This window comes from Gekko japonicus, unplaced genomic scaffold (assembly GCF_001447785.1).
Source record: "Gekko japonicus isolate JY-2015 unplaced genomic scaffold, Gekko_japonicus_V1.1 scaffold66, whole genome shotgun sequence".
In the NCBI taxonomy this organism is placed as follows: Eukaryota; Metazoa; Chordata; class Lepidosauria; order Squamata; family Gekkonidae; genus Gekko; species Gekko japonicus.
This window is the reverse complement of record NW_015163605.1, coordinates 2,254,953-2,275,538: the sequence shown is the minus strand read 5'-3', so window position 1 is coordinate 2,275,538 and position 20,586 is coordinate 2,254,953. Positions and strand designations below refer to the sequence as shown.

The window sequence follows — 20,586 nt, the reverse complement described above, 5'->3', positions numbered from 1 at the left end:
CTTCAGTTTCATTATCTGGCCTTCCAGGGAACAGTCAGGGTTGATTTCTTTTAGGATTGACTGATTTGATCTTCTTGCAGTCCAAGGTACTCTCAAGAGTCTTCTCCAGCACCATAGTTCAAAATAATCTATTCTTCGGCGCTCGGTCTTCCTTATAGCCCAACTCTCGCAGCCATACATGACTACAGGGAATAGCATTGCTTTGACCATGCAGACTTTTGTTGGCAGGGTGATGTCTCTACTTTTTATCATGCTGTTTAGGTTCGCCATTGCTTTCCTCCCAAGGAGCAGGCGTCTTTTAATTTCATGGCTGCTGTCACTGTCTGCGGTGATCTGGGATCCCAGGAACGTGAAGTCTGTCACTACTTCCCCGACTTCCCCTTCTATTTGCCAAGGAGTGATGGAGCCGGATGCCATGATCTTAGTTTTTTTGATGATGAGCTTCAAGCCCACTTTTGAGCTCTCCTCTTTTACCCCGGGCAAGAGGCTCTTTAGGTCCTCTTCACTTTCTGCCATTAGAGTGGTATCGTCTGCATATCTGAGGTTGTTGATCTTTTCCCCAGCAATCTTAATTCCAGTTTGTGATTCATCCAGGCCAGCATTTCGCAAGATGTACTCTGCATATCAATTAAATAAGCAAGGGGACAATATACATCCTTGTCATACTCCTTTTCCTATGCTAAACCAATCCATTGTTCCATATCCGGTTCTAACTGTCGCTTCTTGACCCTTATACAGGTTTCTCAAGAGACATGTGAGGTGGTCTGGTACTCCCATCTCTTTAAGGACCTGCCATAGTTTGTTGTGATCCACACAGTCAAAGACTTTAGCATAGTCAATGAAGCAGAAGTAGATGTTTTTCTGGTACTCTCTTGCTTTCTCCATAATCCAGTGAATCCGGGGAGGGGGACGGATAAAGAAGCTTTTGGCTTTTATATGTTCAAAAATAGCAGAGTCCGATATTGCCTAAAACAGAGGAGTGGATTGTGAAGGGTGGCTTACAATAGAATAAAAACAGCAATAAATAGTATAATACATAAAACCATCACAATTACACTTTAAAAGGTGCTAACAAGTAATAATCCAATACCATTAAACAGATATCAGTCTAACGTTACAATTTGGGATGGCGCTCAGACTTTTGTAGTAATCTATATTACTATTAATATATTATTATATATTAATCTGCATTACTGGGCCTGGACCACGTCCAGCCTTGTGCCTCTCCCCCCCGGGGGGGAGGCTAAGAAGTCTACGCCCCTGCTTCTGCTCATGTAAGACTGATGTCTTCCAAGGACCCCAAAAGTACCTAGCAGAAGATCAAAATGCTCTATGGTAGAGAACTGACTCTCAAACGGATGACGCACAAAGATGGTCTAGGACTCGAGCCTAAGATCTCATTGGAGTCTTGAGGATAGGTTCATCACAGAAGTTATGTTCTGTTGTGTCAGTTTCAGGGCTCCAGAGTCTGCTGACAGAAGATGGCAACAGATACTAGTGTCTCACGAATTCTTTTCGGCCTGCTCAGTGAGCAAGCTTCATTCTCATGCAGGGTGACCCAGCTGCTCGGATTATAGTCCAAGGGTAGCAGAATCTGGAGTAATTCCTAGCCAGGTTTTACTGCTGGTTTGGGGTAAACTGGTTAGGCAAGCTTCTATGAAGGACTATGGTAGGCCTTGCATTTCTTTGTTAATTCTGAACAAAGCAAACCTTATGAGACAGGAATATGAATTTACTTAAGAAGACCCTAAACATATTCCTGATTGTGGCATTCCTTAACCATGAAAGCTAAGGAATCCCAAATCAAGGCTGAAGACTGAAATTATCAGTGGTCCCCCAAAGACAAGATTCTGTTGACGGGTTCCTTGGAATTTCTGTGTTAGCTCATATAAAGTACTGATACTGATGCATGGAGAAGTGATTTCAGCTCATACTTTATTATGTACAGGATAACTTGAGAGTCTGGCCCGAAGCTGGCTTATATCCACATAGCAAACCACACCCCAAACACACACCCACAACCTTGATAGGCTATTTACAGTGTCCCCCAGTCCCATAGGTCCCTCCTTGGATCTTAGCCATCCGATAGGTGCGCACTAGGATCCGTTTGGGCTATTGTCTTTGGAAGCGAAGCTTGGGCCCTTCGCACATGGCCCCGTGTGTGGCCCGACCACGTGCGCGGTCTTGCTGGGTACACAACACCCCTCCCCCCTTGGTCCAGGTTACCCTGACAGACATAATTCTTTAGGTATGTGGGCCTCCTTCGCTCCCTTTCAAGCACGGTTCCCGTCGGTTCTGGGGACGGGATCTCTGCGGCTGGGGCCGTCGCCTGGGTTGGCATGCTACTGGGCTCTGGGTTGCTGGTTGGTTCCGTGTTGCCACTGTCCTCCCCTCTGGGTAGAGTGATTGCCCCTGGATGCAGAGGATCCATGGCCTCTGGTTCTGGGAGATAAGGGTCGTCATTGTCTGCTGCGTCTGGGACCGTGGGTCGGACGCGGCGGTGTAGTTGATCGATGTGTTGCCTCCACAGCTGGCCGTCTTCTCAGGATACTTCATATGAGAGGGGCCTGGTCACCCAAACAACTCTTGCCAGAACCCAGGGGGGACCTCGGACATAGTTCCGGGCGTACACAGGGTCCTCTGGAAAGAACCCTCGCAAGGCCTCCTGGTCTTCTGAGCTTGCACTGTGTTCTGGTGTGCTGTCTGGATGGAGGCAGTCCAGACGGGTCATCAGGGAGCGACCCGTGAGTAGTTCTGCAGGACTGCGTCCGGTGGTAGAGTGCGGGGTTGTGCACTGGCTGAACAGGAAGGTGGCCAGCTTGTAGTCCCAGTCTCCCCGGTCCATGCGACGCAGCGCCTCTTTTGTCGTCCGGACCATGCGCTCCACCTGACCATTAGTGGCGGGGTGGAAGGGAGCGGAGCAGATGTGCCTAATGCCATAGTACTGCATGAACTCCTGAAACTCCGTGGAGGTAAAGGCTGTGCCATTGTCTGTTACTAATGAGTCAGGTATGCCATGGGAGCTGAAGATCTGCCACATCGCACAGATGGCAGATCAGGACGAGGTCAACGGAACTGGTGTCACCTCCAGCCACTTAGTGTAGGTGTCGACCAGAATAAAGAAGATCTCGCCCTGGAAGGACCCTGCAAAATCCAGGTGGAGTCTTGCCTATGGCTTGTGAAGTATAACAAAAATTATTGCTTGTTTGTATTTTTTATTTTTAAAAAACCATATATATGAAAAACTCAAAAGGCTACACTATTTCTCATAAGGACCTTGACTAAGAATTTAAACAAGAAATATCTTTCAAACTTTGAAAAAAACATGAATTGCCAATATACTTGGCTATAAAGTCCATTTTAGCTTTTTGAGTCATGTGTCACTCAGGCTAGGATGCATTTTGGGAATGCTGCGGCATTCCTATCCTCCAAGAAATTGGAAGCAGGCCCAACTCTGCAGCCGTCAGCATTTAGCCAGAGGAAACTTTTGGTAAACAATCCAATTCTAAATTTTCACAAGGCTAGCAGGAAGAGAAGAAGAAGAAGAAGAGATTGGATTTATACCCCGCCCTTCACTACACAAAGGTGTCTCAGAGCGGCTTACAAATTCCTTCCCCTTCCCCTCCCCACAACAGACACCCTGTGAGGTAGGTGGGGCTGAGAGAGCTCTTGACAGAAACTGCTCTTTTTTAAGAACAGTTCTTATCAGAACTACGACTTGCCCAAGGTCATCCAGCCAGGTGCAAGTGGAGGAGTGGGGAATCAAACCCGGTTCTCCCAGATTAGAGTCCGTGCACTTAACCACTACACCAAACTGGAAGAAGGGACATGCCCCGAAATGCCTCCAGGTGGTGGCTGGAGATCTCTGGTTATTACAACTGATCTCCAGAGATCAGATCACGTGGAGAAAATGGCCACTTCGGCAGGTGGACTCTATGGCCATTATACCACATGGAAGTCCCTACCCTTCTCAAACTCCCCTCAGGCTCCACCCACAGAATCTCCAGGTATTTCCCAACACAGACCTGGCAACCCATGAGACAGAAAGTTATATTGCATATTCCCATCATTTCTGTACTTTAAAAAAAGGCTTAAATCCTGGTTTTGCATGCCTGAGGATGCTTCTATTTATCTGTAATTTTTAATCACACCTATCCCCCAAGGAGTAAGAGGAGTTTACAGTATTTTCCCTTCTTCCTTTTTATCATCACAACAGCCCTAATAAGCCCTGACAAGACTAATTCTGTCCTGCTAGATTTGAGTCCTGTAGCACCTTAGAAACCAACAAGATTTGGGGGTACGAGCTTTCCAGAGTCAAAGTTTCATTCATCAGATACCAGTTATTTCAGCCCTGACCTGGATAGCCCAGGCATGCCCGATCTCGTCAGATCTCAGAAACTAAGCAGGGCTGACTATCGAACCAGTTCTCTGAACGTCCTCCATACCCAAGTAGAAGTTGCCAGAGGTCGCCATTACTTCCAGGCACGGGCATGCACACACGCACACACACACAAATGCAAAAATACCCCCCCCCCAGATGCCAGTTATTTCTGTAATTTCTTTGTGCAGTATTTGATGAAGGGAGTTTTGACTCTTGAAAGCTTATAAGCAGAAAAATTTGTTGGTCTCTAAGGTGCTGCTGGACTCATACCAAACTGGTCTATTGCAGACCAACAGGGCCACTCTCTGAAACTAATTTTGTTCTGTGTCAAACGGCTGCTAACAGAACTGAATTTTCATCTATCTAAGCTTGTTGCCACACTGTAAAAAAAGTACACTTTAGTTCAGGCTAGGGTTGCCAACCTTGACTTGGGAAATTCCTGGAGATTTGGAGGTGGAGCCTGGGGAGGGCAGGACCTCATCTGGGTATAATGTCATACGGTCCATCCTCCCAAGCAGCCATTTTCTCCAGAGGTCCTGATCTCTGTATTCTGGAGATCAGTTTTAATTGTGGGGTACCTTCAGGCCACACCTGGAGATTGGCAACCCCAGAGTAAGCTCCTTTTTCAGGTCTCGGAGGAATCATTTAAAAAAATCAGTTCAATTATCATGAGTGAATTTAGTGGCTCTCTAAATATTTTATAATATATCAAATGTCACAATAGCATGAATAATTCATGACAGAAAATTACCTTTGCGCTGTTTGATACATCAGGAGCAACCCCCACTCCCCAAACTGGGCAGTAAAACCATTGATCATATTAGTCATACCCTAAACCTGAGTAAGTGTAAAAATATGATGTTATATTATAGGGTGCAAGGTCATTTGGGAACAGTTTCTGCTGCCATTCTCAGGCAGGAAAGGAAACATATTTCTGTATGCCAACCCAAAGAGCCATCACCACCACCCCTTTCAGTGCACATGCACTGTGAGGTTTGGTGGGTTTTTCCCCTTCTGACTGTAAATGCAGCTTCCTCAGAATTTCATGGAATTTCGCTCACAACTTTAATCCCAGTAGCTCACAAAGTACAATTTTTGCTCACAAGACTCCGCAGCTTAGAGGGAGCATTTCTTCTTGGTTTCTCCTGCTGCTAGGTCCTTTATCTGTTGTCTGGGCGCGGGCGCGGGGGGGGGGGGGGGGGGAAGGTTCCCAGCACCAGGTTGGGAAACTCCTGGAGATTTGGGGGCGAGGCCTCTCAAGGGTAGTGAAAGGGGCCTCAAGAGGGTATAATGCCATACTGTCCACCCTCCAAATCAGCCATTTTTCACCAGGGGAATTGATCTTTGTCATCTGGGGGAACTCCAGTCCCCACCTTAATGTTGCCAACTCTGGGTTGGGTAATATCTGGAGATTTGGGGGTGGAGCCTGGGGAAGGCAGGGTTTGGGGAAGGGAGAGACCGCATCAGGGTATAATGCCATAGAATCCACCCTCCAAAGCAGCCATTTTCTCCAGGGGAACTGATTTGGTCATCTGGAGATCAATTGTAATAGTGGGAGATCTTCAGTTGCCACCTGGAGATTGGCAACCCTACCCCACCTGGGCTTGGCAACCCTGACTTAAACTGACTTCCCAGTTCAGTGCTGATCTGACTAATCATTGGATCCTAAGCCTCTCCTGCCATTTGATTTCAGCCCACTCCCACAGGGGAAAAATGTGAGCCATTCGGTTTCTCCTGACTTAAACTCCCAATTCCAAAATGTTCCGTGTCTGATAACCCTGAATAATACATTTATAATTTATGAATCTTAATGTACGGTTTCTTTTGATAAGTCCCTCCATAAAGATAGCAGCCAAAGTAACTTTAAAATTAATAGATTCTATCTCACATGCCTATTATTATTGTTTGAAGCCTCTTAGAGAAGGCAAATTATGTAAATTGGTGTCACGCTAGGCTACTGCGTGCATGCTGGGAATGCATAACAATTAGCTTACCGATGAAAATATTTCATCTTGAGCAAGAATGATCATTGGCACATAAGGGCTGCAGTCCCTATTAACTGTTTATTGTTATTATATTTTCATGACCTAAGACTAATGACTGTTTTTAAGAAAAAACTACTTGAAAAGGCAAGCTAATAAATCTGCCACTTTAAACGTTCTGGAAGATGACCGATTGCCCTTCAAAGCTAAAAGTGCATTGGAAAGCAATAGACAAATGCATTAAGAAATAAACGAAACAGCCGGCGCTTGCTCCCAGTCAGTTAACAGCTAAGTGGCTTTTATTCCGCGGCCCGAAACGTGTAAAAAGGCTCGATAAATAGATCAGACTCAGGACCAATTAGCATCACATTAATCTGTAGCAACAATGAAGTGAAGCGGCTTGGAGGTTGCACCAGTTTATCCGTATCCTCCACGACAGGCATCTTAAGTTAGCAGCACACGCCATACTTTGTGACAGGGGAGATGTCAGGGAATGCTATGGAAAATAAGCTGTGTGTTGTATCTCAAGCAGAGAGATACCCAGAAGAAAACCTCCTTTTAAGTCCTGAAGAAGTCTGAAACTCAGTTTGCGGGACAAAAGTCCAACATAATGTAAGCCCTTTTTTTAGATAGAAAAATTAGGTCGCTAATATAAGTCTGTAGTTCTTTTCTCTCCCCCCCTGCCTTTTTAGATTTCTTTCCCCCATCTTATGAGCAATGCTCCCTCTAAGCTGTCGAGTCTTGTGAGCAAAAGGTCTACTTTGTGAGCTACTGGCATTAAAGCTGTGAGTGAGCAATTTGGCTACTGCATAAATTAGTTTGCTCTGGAGCCACCCTTCCTGAGCTAAGACAAAAATGGGTGAGCCGGAGGCTAAAAAACTGTGAGCTAGCTCACTCTGACTCAGCTTAGAGGGGACACTGCTTATGAGCGCATCTTCTCAGAACAGAGTGACAGGCTACTTTGGTCGAATGGGTCGTTGTTGTTCTTCTATAGTGTTTTCTGTCCCTTCCATCTAACACTGAATGCCATGTGCCTTTTGTCCTTGCTGTTTAATTGCTGTCAAAGGAAGGTGTAGCAAAAAAATCTTCTCGGGTATTGATTTTCCGCATCCAGGGAGCATAGTTCAAACTCACTTGATTATCCACCTGCAGTTTGTAACAGAGTGTGCTCAGGAGATTATAAACTTCATTTCAACACCACGTCTAGGGCAAAGTTGAAGTCTAACAGCTATTATCCCTCCGTCCCCCCCCCCCTGTATTTAAACCACCCACACAGCCACTTTGCTAAAGTAACAGCACGTTCTTTGGTTTCACAACAGGCTTGTGGTGCAGGAAAATCTCAGTAGAATAGTTAGTTCTTAGTCCTGTCAGTCACTTACGTAACCAATAATTCAATCATTGTCAATGCTTTCTTGTGCTGATTTCTCAATATGGTTGGATATATGATCTTGATTGTACAATAATCAGTGGCCCCATTCACGGGCAGCTGAGGTTCTCACGATGCCATCCTAAGCAGAGTTGAGTCCTTCTAAACTCACGGAAGTCAATTAGTTTAGAAGGCTATAACTGTCTTTCGGATTAAACTGTCAATGTCCCTATTGGATAGACACATGGGCTCTGTAATGACCGTTCCTTCCCTTTCAGGATCTGTAAAGGCATGGGAGCCAGTGGTGAAATTGCTGACAGTCTCTGATTTATTTTTTCCCTGCTGCCTTGTTTTTTCAAGAATTGATTTACCCTTTTTCATGAATTGATTTACTTTGCAAGAAACAATTTTTTTTTGCAAATTAATCATTATCTTGACCCATAGAAAATAATTACATTTTCCTCACTGAACGCACTGTGTGTTGAGAGAAACAGGCACTTCACCAAAAAGCAGCAAATGAGTAGAGGTGATTACATTATTAGGGAAATGTTAAATTCAGAACCACCAGTCTTTCATATTTAGGTATTTTAAAGGTTCTTATCCTGCATTCTCAATTAAGTTTTCAGTTAATGACTAAGTACCCTTTTTTTAGGGGTAAGAATTTAGTTATTTAACTTAATTTACACCCTCCCTTTCACTCCAATAGGGACCCAAACTGGCTTACTTTGTTGTCCTCTGCTCCATTTTATCCCCACAACCCTGTGAGTTAGGTTGGGCCGAGCACATGTGACTGGTCCAAAGTCACCCTGGGAGCTTTCGTGACAGATTAGGGATTCGAATCTGGGTCTCACAGATACTAGTCAAAATAGTGTGTGAGTGTAAGTAGTCTTTGTATGATCAGTTGCATGAAAGTCACCAGATGTAGAAACCAAAATGGTGACCATTTATATAGCTGTGTGTAGAGGCTGTTATCATGTGGTGAACTGTTCACAAGGTGTGACTCACTGAGAGTGGTTGTGGGAATTTTTATCTACACCAACATGAAAGTCCCACCAAAAGGTTTGTACTTCAGTGGAGAAAATGGCCTCAACAGTCACTTGCTATGTGGAATAATTTAGAACAGCAGCTGAAATGTGTAGAATGTTTCACCTCATGAGGATGTTATAACCTCACCACAGTGAAAGGACTATGAGAAGAAATATAGTTGATAAACAGTGTATGTAGGTTTTCAAACAGAGTGAGTCCTCTGGGCACTATAAAAAGACTGTCGTTTTATGGTGAAGTTTGTGTGCATTTTATATTTGCATCAAATTATGTGTGATGTTGGGATACGGTGGCTAAACACTGGTTTAAATGTATGAACTGGAAATATGTTTGGCTTGTTTTCCATTGTGAATATAAAAACGTTATCAGTGCATTGCTAAGCAAATACTTTGACTTCATGGATTTAGAAAGGTATCATTCTGCTTAGGATGGCACTGTGCATTTCCCTTTCACATTTCATGTTCGTACTGTGGTAGGCAACTCTTAGCCGAGATCTTCATGTAGAGCTTTCAAAGTCCAATTATTGAATGAAAAACACTTTTACAATGGAAGTAGACTTTATATTAATATACTCCATGATTAAACTAGCTTATTCAGAGAACACTCTGAAACAGCCCCCCCCCTTTTTTTGAAAAAGGGGTGCTGGAACTCTCAAGAGGGAGGTGACGTTTTCAATCTGCATACTGAAAACTCATGAACTTTTAAACATTTTAAAAGAATTTTGTTGACGAGGTTCTGGAACTCCGTTCCGGCGTGTTCCCCCAGAAAGGAAAGCCCTGCTCTGAAACAACATTATTAACTTCTGTCTGCCCATCTATTTTTAATTAGACTTGAAAGAAAAATATGCAGCAACTGGAAATAAGCTAACCCCAAAACATAGCGATTTAGTTCCATTTCAGCATTCTTGGGAGACTCAAAAGGTCAGGAAATACAAACCAGCCCTCATATGAGCAAAGCTGATGATTATATTTAGAGAGTATCCTAGGTATAAGTCTATTCAACTCAATTTGATGTCGTTGACTTGTCCTTGGAGGATCTGGTGATGTGTCCTGTTCTGCAGTGTCATGTAGGGATTCAATCGGTATATTTGGCTTCCTTCTGTCACCATCTTCCTTCGTTTCTTTGGCTGGCAAAAATAAAGTATCAACCATACTAGGTCCCCTGTCTCCCCATTTGATTCACACAGAATGCTAATGCTTAATCTTAACAATTGCTGAAGATTTTCCCAGGTGGAGTTTCATTTCTGTGTGGACATATCTGTTATTTCCTTCCTTTTTCTGTTGGCGCTACATAAAACTGGCAGAGATTCTCAGGCTTGAAGAATGAATTTCCTAAGCAAAGAAAGCTCAGGAGCCTTTCCTAGAGAACCAGTTTGGTGTAGTGGTTAGGAGCATGGACTCTAATCTGGGAGAACTGGGTTTGATTCCCCACTCCTCCACATGCAGCTGCTGGTGTGACTTTGGGTCAGTCATAAGCTCTTTCAGAGCTGTTCTCTCACAAGCAGTTCTCAAGACATCTCTCTCAGCCCCACCTACCTCACAGGGTGTCTGTTGTGGGGAGGGGGAGGGGAAGGAGATTGTAAGTCACTCTGAGACTCCTTCAGGTAGTGAAGGGTATTGAGGTTAACTGGTGTGGTTAGTCCAGTAATCATTAGTTAGCATAATGCTTAAATAAAGCTACAAATGCAGGAGCTTCACTTTACCAGGTTACTCAGCTTACTGAGCCACACTGTAAGTTTAGAAGAGCAATACTTCTCTCTTTATTTGAGAAGTACACTTTGGATAGGAAAGAGGAGAGATTGATAGATTACTAATTTACTAGCTAAAGGATGGAGGAGGATGGCGAAGAGGCCCATCTGCTTCATGGTGCCAAGAGAGGACCGCATGTCCCTCTCTTGGTGTGTGCTGGTAGAGAGCAAGTCTTCATTCAGAGTAAAAGAGAAGCAGGAAAGGGAAACTGGTCCCTGAGGTTACAATCTGCATATCAAATAGTAGTAGTAGTAGTAGTAGTAGTAAAATTTATTGTGTAGCCATTGGCCATTACAATTCTGCATATCAAAGAGGACAGTAGCAGAAGAGTAGATACAGGAAGAAAGGTCATTGGGTGATTTCTCACGAGAGCTACCTCGCAGCACAGCGTTGTTTGCCTCGACACAAACGTGTCAATTTCACACCCGAAGCTCCGGGGCTGCATTTTGACTCGGGACTTTGCCCTATTTCCTCCGCAGTTTCGTGATCCTGGTTTTTGAGGATCATGAAACTGCGGAGGAAATCAGCGAAGCCCCGAGTCAAATGCAGCCCCGGAGCTTCGGGTGTGAAATTGACACGTTTGTGTCGAGGCAAACGGCGCTGTGCTGCGAGGCAGCTCTTGTGAGAAATCACCCATTGTGTCTATCTAGCTATCTAGCCTCTCTTGCCACTCAATCTGGAGGTCTGAGGCAGGGGATAAAAGCATGTGGAACTTCCAACAAAGGGCGGGATATAAATCCAACCTCCTCTTCCTCATCCTTCTCAAACTTAGACTTCAATCCAACAGTGAGGTATCTTGGACCATGGCTGTACACTGTGTTTTGTTCTGCATACACTTCAGTGGTTTCTATGTGACTGGGCTCACCCCTATTATGCTGAGCCGCCCTATCTCTAGTAAATCACTGTTTTATCTTCACCCTGACGGTTGTGCGGCATCCCCAACACTAAGTTCAAGAAAGGGAGTGACCAGAGAATGAATGAACGGGGGAGAGGTGAATTCAGTATTTTTCAGGTAAATTCGAAGGGACCTATGGTAGGGAAGGATGTCTGTAATCTGAGGTGTCTTTATACTAATGCACAGAGCATGGGAAATACACAGGAGGAACTTGAACTTCAAATATTGGAAAGTAAGTATGATCTGATAGGTATCACTGAGACTTGATGGGATGAGTCTCATACATGGAGCACAGTGATTGAAGGATATACCTTGTTCAAACGGAACAGAATAAACAAAAAAGAAGGCGGGGTGGCACTATATGTCAAGAAAGAATACGCTTGCACTGAAATTCAGGATTTCGAGAGTTGCCCTGTTGAAAGTGTGTGGGTAAGGATAGAGTGAGGGAAAAAAGAAGGGGATATTGTTGTGGGGATATACTACAGACCTCCGAACCAACCGGAGGAACTGGATGATGCATTTGTACAACAGCTTGCTAAACTTTCACAGAGACAGGATGTTGTGGTTATGGGAGATTTAAACTATTCAAATATTTGCTGGATTGTGTGCACTGGCCCCAACTCTCACCATTGATCGGGCACATTGGCCCCACCTTCCACTAGTATGTGTTGAGCCTTATATGGTACTGTTCACACATCCCTATGACTGGAATACTGCTTTTCCAGTATTCCTATTAATGTAAATGGAGTCTATGTGCAAACAGTTTAAAGGTGGACACGTTCAGTGCCTGTATAGCGATAAACACTCATGGGGAGGCAAGGCTTGTGCTTTCGCCTGCTACCTCTCTGTGTGCATTGTCCATAGGCTAAAAAAATAAATAAATAAATTAGCTTTTCTTAATATTGTTGTAAAAATAGTCAAAAGTATTTAAATTACTCAGAGTATCAATGGATCTTGCTCTATTGGAAAGAAAAGATTTTTTTGCTTTATTTCTAAGGGTTAAAGGTATACAGGGAACCTACAAAATAACAGAACTCCTAAGAACTACATTTTCTAAGCTGTTTACAGTTTCAACCAGTGTTACACACTAACGCACAGATAATGGAGAATCTGTCCTTCTTCTCGACCCCTAGAAAGGAAGTCACCTGGAACAAACAACCAATCACTTATCACAACAGAAATTACTTTTCCCGGGCTAATTCCCCATTGGCTCTGTGCCAGGTTTCCCTTCCAGGTCAGTCTAAACAATAACAGTACCAGGTAAACAAGTTAACCCTATAATGACTGGATTGTCAGAACTTGTAAACACTTACATTTCCAACAAATATATGGTTGGATCCAAGTTTTACACAACTGTAGACGCTGAACTGCAGACTGGAAGGTCAGTAGTTCAGCAGTTCAAGACCCGAGTGCCGCATGACAGAGTGAGCTCCCGTCTCTGGTCCCAGCTCCTGCCAACCTAGCACTTCGAAAGCAAGAAATTGCAAGTAGATAAATACCGCTTTGGTGGGAAGGTAACAGCATTCCATGCGCCTTGGTGTCTAGTCATGCCGGCCACATAACCATGGAACTGTCTTCAGACAGTGCTGGCTCTTCAGCTTGGAAACGGAGATGAGCACTACGCCCTAGAGTCGGATTCGACTGGCTTTTGAGCAAGGAAAACCTTTACCTTTACCTAGAGAGTAAGAAGAAGTAGTTTCCCTCATTTCCCCTCAGAGTAGAGCTCAAATGACAGAGGTAAAGAAGGGGGGGGGGAAGGGAGGGTTGCCAGGCACTGTCTGGAAACCGGTGGGAGGGTTGTGGGGGGAACGACACTGACCCAGGAGAAAATTTAAAAAGAAAAAAAAATGCCTTGTCAACTTACAGGAAGGTCTGAATGCAGAGTTCCTGGCAATTCCTGGTGCCACCCAGAAGTGACAGGGATTAGCTCTAGAAATTGCCAGAAATTTATAGTAATCTTATTTTTCTTTTTAATTTTTCTCCCCAGTACAATCCTCCCCCTTGTTTGGCCCCAACAGGTGAGCATAAGTGGGCAAAGGCTGCAGTGACCTGGATGTCTCCTGCCATAAACTGGCAAATGAAACCCTAAGGGAGGGTTTACTGAATTTCACAAAGCCTAGTTCTTGAGTGACTCCCCTTAATTTTAGCTCTTCCTACTAGTCCTCATGAGCCAGCATCCCTTTCTATTTCTAGAACAGAACAGAAACCTTTATTGGCATAACAAAACTTTCTATAAGGTGCTATGCAAATGATTCCTATTATTCTGAGGATCATTCTTGTCTAGGTTTATAAGGCCATATGCACAACAATCAGGAAAGTGATTTGGAATCTTCTGTCCTTGTTCTTTCAGGTTACAAACTATATCAAGACCAATAGCCCTCCTAATTTTCCATAACTGCCTGAAGCGATAGAATTGTGTTCTCGTGAGCATTATTTTTTATTCCTTGGAGACAGATGAATCTGGGTAGCTCTGTTAGTCTGTCTGTATCAGCAGAAAAGAGTCAAGAGTCCAGTAGCACCTTAAAGGCTATCAAAATATGTAGTAGCGTATGAGCTTTTGTGAATCACTGCTCACTTCTTCAGATATCTGAAGAAGTGAGCAGTGCTGGAAGTGAAGGACTGGACGCTGTCCCCTGCTTCAGCCTCCAGACTACATGGCAAGAGAGTTAGACAGTTAGAGAGGGCAAACCCTACGCTTTCTTCCTATGTTTACTCTTCTGCCACTGTCCCCTTTGATATGTATTCTCAGGGAGACTTCCTTCCTTTTGTTCATTCTCTCCTTCAACTCTTTCCTCTTCTCCTTGCACACACTGAGAGGGAGGACACACTTAGCACTATGACACAGATGGCCTCTCACCATCTGTGTCCATCCTTAGTAAACTAGACTAGGCCCTGATCACACGCAGCATTTGCCGTGCGATACCCATGAATGCCGGGCGGATTTTAAGGGTGTGATCACATGGAAACATCTGGCAAGCATCGCGCCCCCGCCCCCAACCCATACTGCCCGGCCAAAGCTGCGGAGTAAAAAAGTACCTTGGAAAGTCCACTTGCAAATTGTTTGCAACAGGCCGCAGATGGACTGTCTCCGTCTGATTGCTCCAGTGCGCTCCTACTGCCTCCCTGCTTCCTTGTTGAAGCGCGCCGAAACACTCATCGACAGAAAAAAACCCCCAGGTTCACCACTGTCACATCTGATCGCTGTAGTGGCGGGTCAAATTGCAATGGCGCAAATAGCCTCCCCTCCCCACCACCACATTATCTGGTACATGTGACCACAGCCCTAGAATACTATCCTATCTCTAAGCTTTCTAAATTGTGGTTCTGGAATAAAGTGACTAGTATTAGCCTTAACCTTGCAATATTGCTCTGTAGCTTTGTAAGCTTGGTAACCTGGTGAAAAGACGCTCCTGTGTTTGTAGCTTTATTTAAAACACTCTGCTAACAAGTGGGTACAGTAAAAACAAGACCTGGAGCTGACTGTGGCTCAGATCATGAGCTACTGTAAAAACAAGACCTGGAGCTGACTGTGGTTCAGATCATGAGCTACTCATTGCAAAATTCAGACTTAAACTGAAGAAAATCGGGAAAACCATGAGGCCATTCAGGTTTGACCTAGATCGCATCCCTGATGAATATACAGTAGAGGTGAAGAATAAATTCAAGGGTCTAGATTTGATAGATAGAGTGCCTGAAGAACTATGGATGGAGGTTCATGACATTGTACAGGTGGCAGCAATCACCACCATCCCAAAGAAAAAGAAATGCAAGAAAGCAAAGTGGCTGTCTGATGAGGCTTTACAAATAGCAGAGGAAAGAAGGAAAGCGAAAGGCAAAGGCGAAAAGGAAAGATTTACCCAACTGAACGCAGATTTCCAGAGAACAGCAAGGAGAGATAAGGAGGCCTTCCTGAATGAACAGTGCAAAGTAATAGAAGAAAACAATAGAATGGGAAGGACTAGAGATCTCTTCAAGAAAGTTGGAGAAATCAAGGGAGCGTTCCATGCAAAGCTGGCCATGATAAAGGACAAAAACGGTAGGGACCTAACAGAAGCAGAAGAGATTAGGAAAAGATGGCAAGAATACACAGAAGAACTATACAAGAAAGACCTCGATGTCCTTGACAACCACAACGGTATAATCACTGACCTCGAGCCAGACATCCTGGAATGTGAAGTTAAATGGGCCTTAGAAAGCATTGCTAACAACAAAGCTAGTGGAGGTGATGGTATCCCAGCTGAGCTATTCAAAGTCTTAGAAGATGATGCTGTTAAAGTGCTGCACTCCATTTGCCAGCAAATTTGGAAAACGCAACAGTGGCCACAGGATTGGAAAAGATCAGTATACATTCCAATCCCAAAGAAGGGCAATGCCAAGGAATGTTCAAACTATCGCACAATTGCACTCATATCACACGCTAGCAAGGTCATGCTCAAGATCCTACAAGCTAGGCTTCAACAGTACATGGATAGAGAACTGCCAGAAGTACAAGCTGGGTTTCGAAGAGGTAGAGGAACTAGAGATCAAATTGCCAACATTCGCTGGATTATGGAGAAAGCAAGAGAGTACCAGAAAAATATCTACTTCTGCTTCATTGACTATGCTAAAGCTTTTGACTGTGTGGATCACAACAAACTATGGCAGGTCCTTAAAGAGATGGGAGTACCAGACCACCTCACATGTCTCTTGAGAAACCTGTATAAGGGCCAAGAAGCGACAGTTAGAACCGGATATGGAACAACTGATTGGTTCAGCATAGGAAAAGGAGTACGACAAGGATGTATACTGTCACCTTGCTTATTTAATATATATGCAGAGTACATCATGCGAAATGCTGGCCTGGATGAATCACAAGCGGGAATTAAGATTGCTGGGGAAAAGATCAACAACCTCAGATATGCAGATGATACCACTCTAATGGCTGAAAGTGAAGAGGATCTAAAGAACCTCTTGCTCAGAGTAAAAGAGGAGAGCGCAAAAGTGGGCTTGAAGCTCAACATCAAAAAAACTAAGATCATGGCATCCGGCCCCATCACTCCTTGGCAAATAGAAGGGGAAGCTGTGGAAGTAGTGACAGACTTCACGTTCCTGGGATCCCAGATCACCGCAGACTGTGACAGCAGCCATGAAATTAAAAGACGCCTGCTCCTTGGGAGGAAAGTGATGGCGAACCTAAACAGCATGATAAAAAGTAAAGACATCACCCTGCCAACAAAAGTCCGCATGGTCAAAGCAATGGTATTCCCAGTAGTCATGTATGGCTGCGAGACTTGGACTATAAGAAAGGCAGAGTGCCAAAGAATAGATTCTTTTGAACTATGGTGCTGGAGAAGACTCTTGAGAGTCCCTTGGACTGCAAGAAGATCAAATCAGTCAATCTGACTGTTCCCTGGAAGGCCAGATAATGAAACTGAAGCCCAAATACTTTGGCCACCAAATGAGAAGGGAGCACTCACTGGAGAAGACCCTGATGCTGGGAAAAATTGAAGGTCAAAGAAGACGGGGACGGCAAAGTATGAGATGGTTAGACAGTGTCATAGATGCAACAAACATGAAATTGAGCAAACCTCAGAGGATGGCGGAAGACAGGAAGGCCTGGCGTGATCTGGTCCATGGGGTCGCGAAGAGTCGGACTCGACTGTGCGACTGAACAACAACAACAACAACTGGACCAACCATACCATTTAACCCCACAAGCAGTGACTCACAAAAGCTCATACCCTACAATTTTGTTAGTCTTTAAGATGAAATCTTACTCTTTTCTACTTTTTATTCCTGTTACCCAAAATAAAAAACATTCCTATTTCCTTTTCCCCACTGTCCAGGTAACTTCCGTCCCTGTGCTGTCAATGGGTGATTCCGCACTAGACCTTAAATCCTGGTTCCACCCTGTTCCCAAACTTACATTCTACACTACACTCGAGTTCACCCCTGTAATTATCTCGGGGTATTTTTTGTTTCCACATTACATTGAGGTCACTCTGGTTTCGCCCCACAGTTGTCCCAGTATAAACTGATGCTGTTATAACCAGGGGTAAATGCAAGGTATTGTGTTGCGAGTTGAACTCTGATAAAACCAGGGATGAGTTCCAAGTGCAGAATGTCCTTCCTCATGGAAAAGGCAGATGGCACTGGACTGCAGTGATTCACATGCCCTTGGCCAGTTTCCCACCAGCATGACCGGGTTTTCCCACTTCTGACTAGTTGCAGGTTTTTTCTTATAATGGGGGGAATAAGAGAGAGGCCGAGAGACTCCTTGCAACTTACCCAGAGTCATCCAAGTTGTTCTGATTATAAATGAAATGACAGATACACATTTAAGTAAATATAACCTTTCTAGAAGCGTTACATATTTGCTCCTCTTCCCCAAAGTCCCCCAAAGCACTCTGTTCTCCAAAATCAGAGAAAAGGTGCAGGCTACCTTTAGATACCTTTCTGTATTTTCTGGAGGCCAATCATTAATATAGGCATTTGTTGCACAGTGGGTTTGGCATTCCTTTTCCAAAACAGGAACAATTGCAAACAGGAACAGATGGTCTGGAATGACTCCTGATTGTTCCCACTGTGTTGATGCTTGCCTCATTTGTGTCTGATCTGGTGTGGAACACTGATGGATGCTGATCAGATACAGGGCACAGTACAGATCTCACGCAGGCTTCAAAATACTGGATCAGCTGAAAGCATCTTGGCTGGAAAAGAACAATGTTATCAGGCCCTCTCAGAGGTCCAGCCTTTGAGCCCCCTAGCCATAATAAAAGAATATTAAAAAATGATTACACATGATGTGCACAAAAACAAGTTGCAAAACTTACCAAATGCCAAAATGCTAAGAAACATCATGCACAAATTGACTTCCAGAAAGAAATTGGGGTAAAAGTGGTTTCAGAAGAACCAGAAAAAAGTGTGAAATGACAAAACAAAACTAATGAAAGGAAAACTAAAGGCACAAAAATGTGTGCAGAAATGGGAGGGATAAACTGAAGCAGTATGGAGACAGAATTATGGGGGGGATGTAGAAAAGCCCCTAGTCTGAGCATCGTGTTGATGAAACAACCCAACAGATGGGGGGCGGGGAGGAGAAACCAAGACACCTAATCCTCAGTCTCTGGGATGAAATAAAAAAAGAACAAGCCTACAACTGCCTTTCCCTGGCCAAATGTCAAAAGCTACTTAATGTGTCTCAAGTTCTTTTGTACCTTTTACTTCCTGATATTGACATGTTCTTTGTCTTCTCTTTCCCCCCCAGTCAAGTCAGACTAGTAAAAGCAGAACATTTGTTGACTGATTTTTTTTCTTTTGCTTGTCATTAGCTCCTCCAGCAACATCTTTTTGTTTAACAGCTGGGTGGGCCATAATGCAAGTTTAAGACATTGATGTTCAGACAGCTGTGAATTCATGCAGGAGTTGCTGAATGCTTTGGTCAGAGAAAATAAGAATGGACATGTTGGGCTTAAGGCATGTGGTTAAAAATGAACCATAGATCAGCACTGGCTAGACCCACAGGACTTTTTTTTGCAATGTTGATAGTCCCTCTGCTTTACAAGCACTACAATAAACTATTAGGTGCCCATCTCCATCCTAATGGTGCTGATATTCTTATCTTGCTCTAGTAATCTCACTTCTTGACTACAGTAGCCTTCTTCTCTCTGACACTCCATGGTTGCACCTTGGTCCTCTCCACTCTGTCCAGATTTCCACTGTCAAAATCATTCATCCGTCAGATCAGGCACCATCTGATCAGGCTCTGCTTTAGTATCCAGAAACCACTCCATGGAGCCAGTATTGAGAGTCTATTGTGAAACTTATGTGTAGCCTCAGTGTTATGAAACCTCCACTTCAAATCGTATGCTGGCCTTCCAGTCCCTTTCATATCCAGCACAACCTCTGCCCTCCTTAGCCATTATAATTTCCAGCTGAGCCTTTTTGCTCCTCTAAGGCTGCGATCACACACATGAAATAATCCACTCGCAATACACTTTCCAACTGGATTTTACTGTGTGAACTGACAAAATCCAGATGGAAAGTGCATTGAAAGTAGATTATTCAGTGTGTGTGATCGCAGCCTAACTCTGACCATTTGAGGGCCCTTATTCTCTGAACACTTTGTGTTTTCTCTGGCTGCCTCTTATGCCTGTGATGTTCCACACCGTCCAATCTCAGTGAAAATCCACCCTCTTCTAGAAAGTCTGTGACATAAATCTTAATCTTAATCCTGATCCCCATTTGAAATTAAACCTATGCCTTTACTCTCATTTTTTAAGCATTAACCAGATCACCTTACCTTTTCCTTCTGTTGCCTTCCCTTCCAGTACTTCTCTGCAAAAATGTATTTTGTTCCTTTGGTTAGTATGTGTGCTTCTGAGTTATGGTGATCCTATGAATTAATGACCTCCAAAACGTCCTATCATGAACAACCTTGCTCAGGCCTTGCAAACTGAAGACCGTGGCTTCCTTTATTGAGTCCATCCATCTCATGTTGTGTCGTCTGCTTTTCCTACTGCCTTCAGCTTTTCCCAGCATTATTGCCTTTCCCCATGTGTCTTGTCTTCTCATGATGGGACCCAAGTACAGTAGCTCAGCTCAGTTCAGTCATCATAACTTTTATGGAGAATTCAGACTAGATTTGACCTAGAACCCATTTATTTGTCATTTTGGTGGTCCATGGTATCCATAAAACTCTCCTCCCACACCACATTTCAGATGAGTAAATTTTCTTCCTGTCAGCTTTCTTCATTGTCCAATTCTCACATCCATACATAGCAATGGGGTATATCATAGTCTGAATTATCTTCATCTGGATCTCCAACAAAACCTCCTTACGCTTCACAATCTTTTCTAGTTCCTTCATGAGTACCCTTCAAAGCCTCAATCTCCTTGTGTTTTCTTGGTTGCAGCTTTGGAATAGAGGCTTGTCTTACAATAACAATAATTTATTTCCAAGAATTTGTATAGTCTTTCTCTGGAATCATATGCAACAGTTAATAGTCTGTTTTTTGGTGAGAGAAACTTCTACAAGTCAACCATGTGCTGGTGTTTACTAAACAATTGCTCCATTTGAGCAAAGCCTTAAGTTTAATGGGTGTCTTCCAGTTGCAGTAAAGGAAAACAATGGCCCCTGCCACACGGGGGGGGGGGGGAGGCAGCCCCAAGACAAACAGTGGGCCTGCACC

General features: G+C 43.9%; 1 protein-coding gene across 1 annotated transcript in view; it reads left to right on the top strand.

Annotated features, from left to right (window-relative positions):
- Positions 1-3,047: 3,047 nt before the first annotated feature.
- Positions 3,048-20,586, top strand: part of MYO3B (myosin IIIB) — a 426,227-nt gene continuing 408,688 nt past the window's right edge. The window contains 1 exon segment of the mRNA XM_015407261.1: positions 3,048-3,100. Coding sequence (XP_015262747.1) covers positions 3,048-3,100 — 53 coding nt within the window.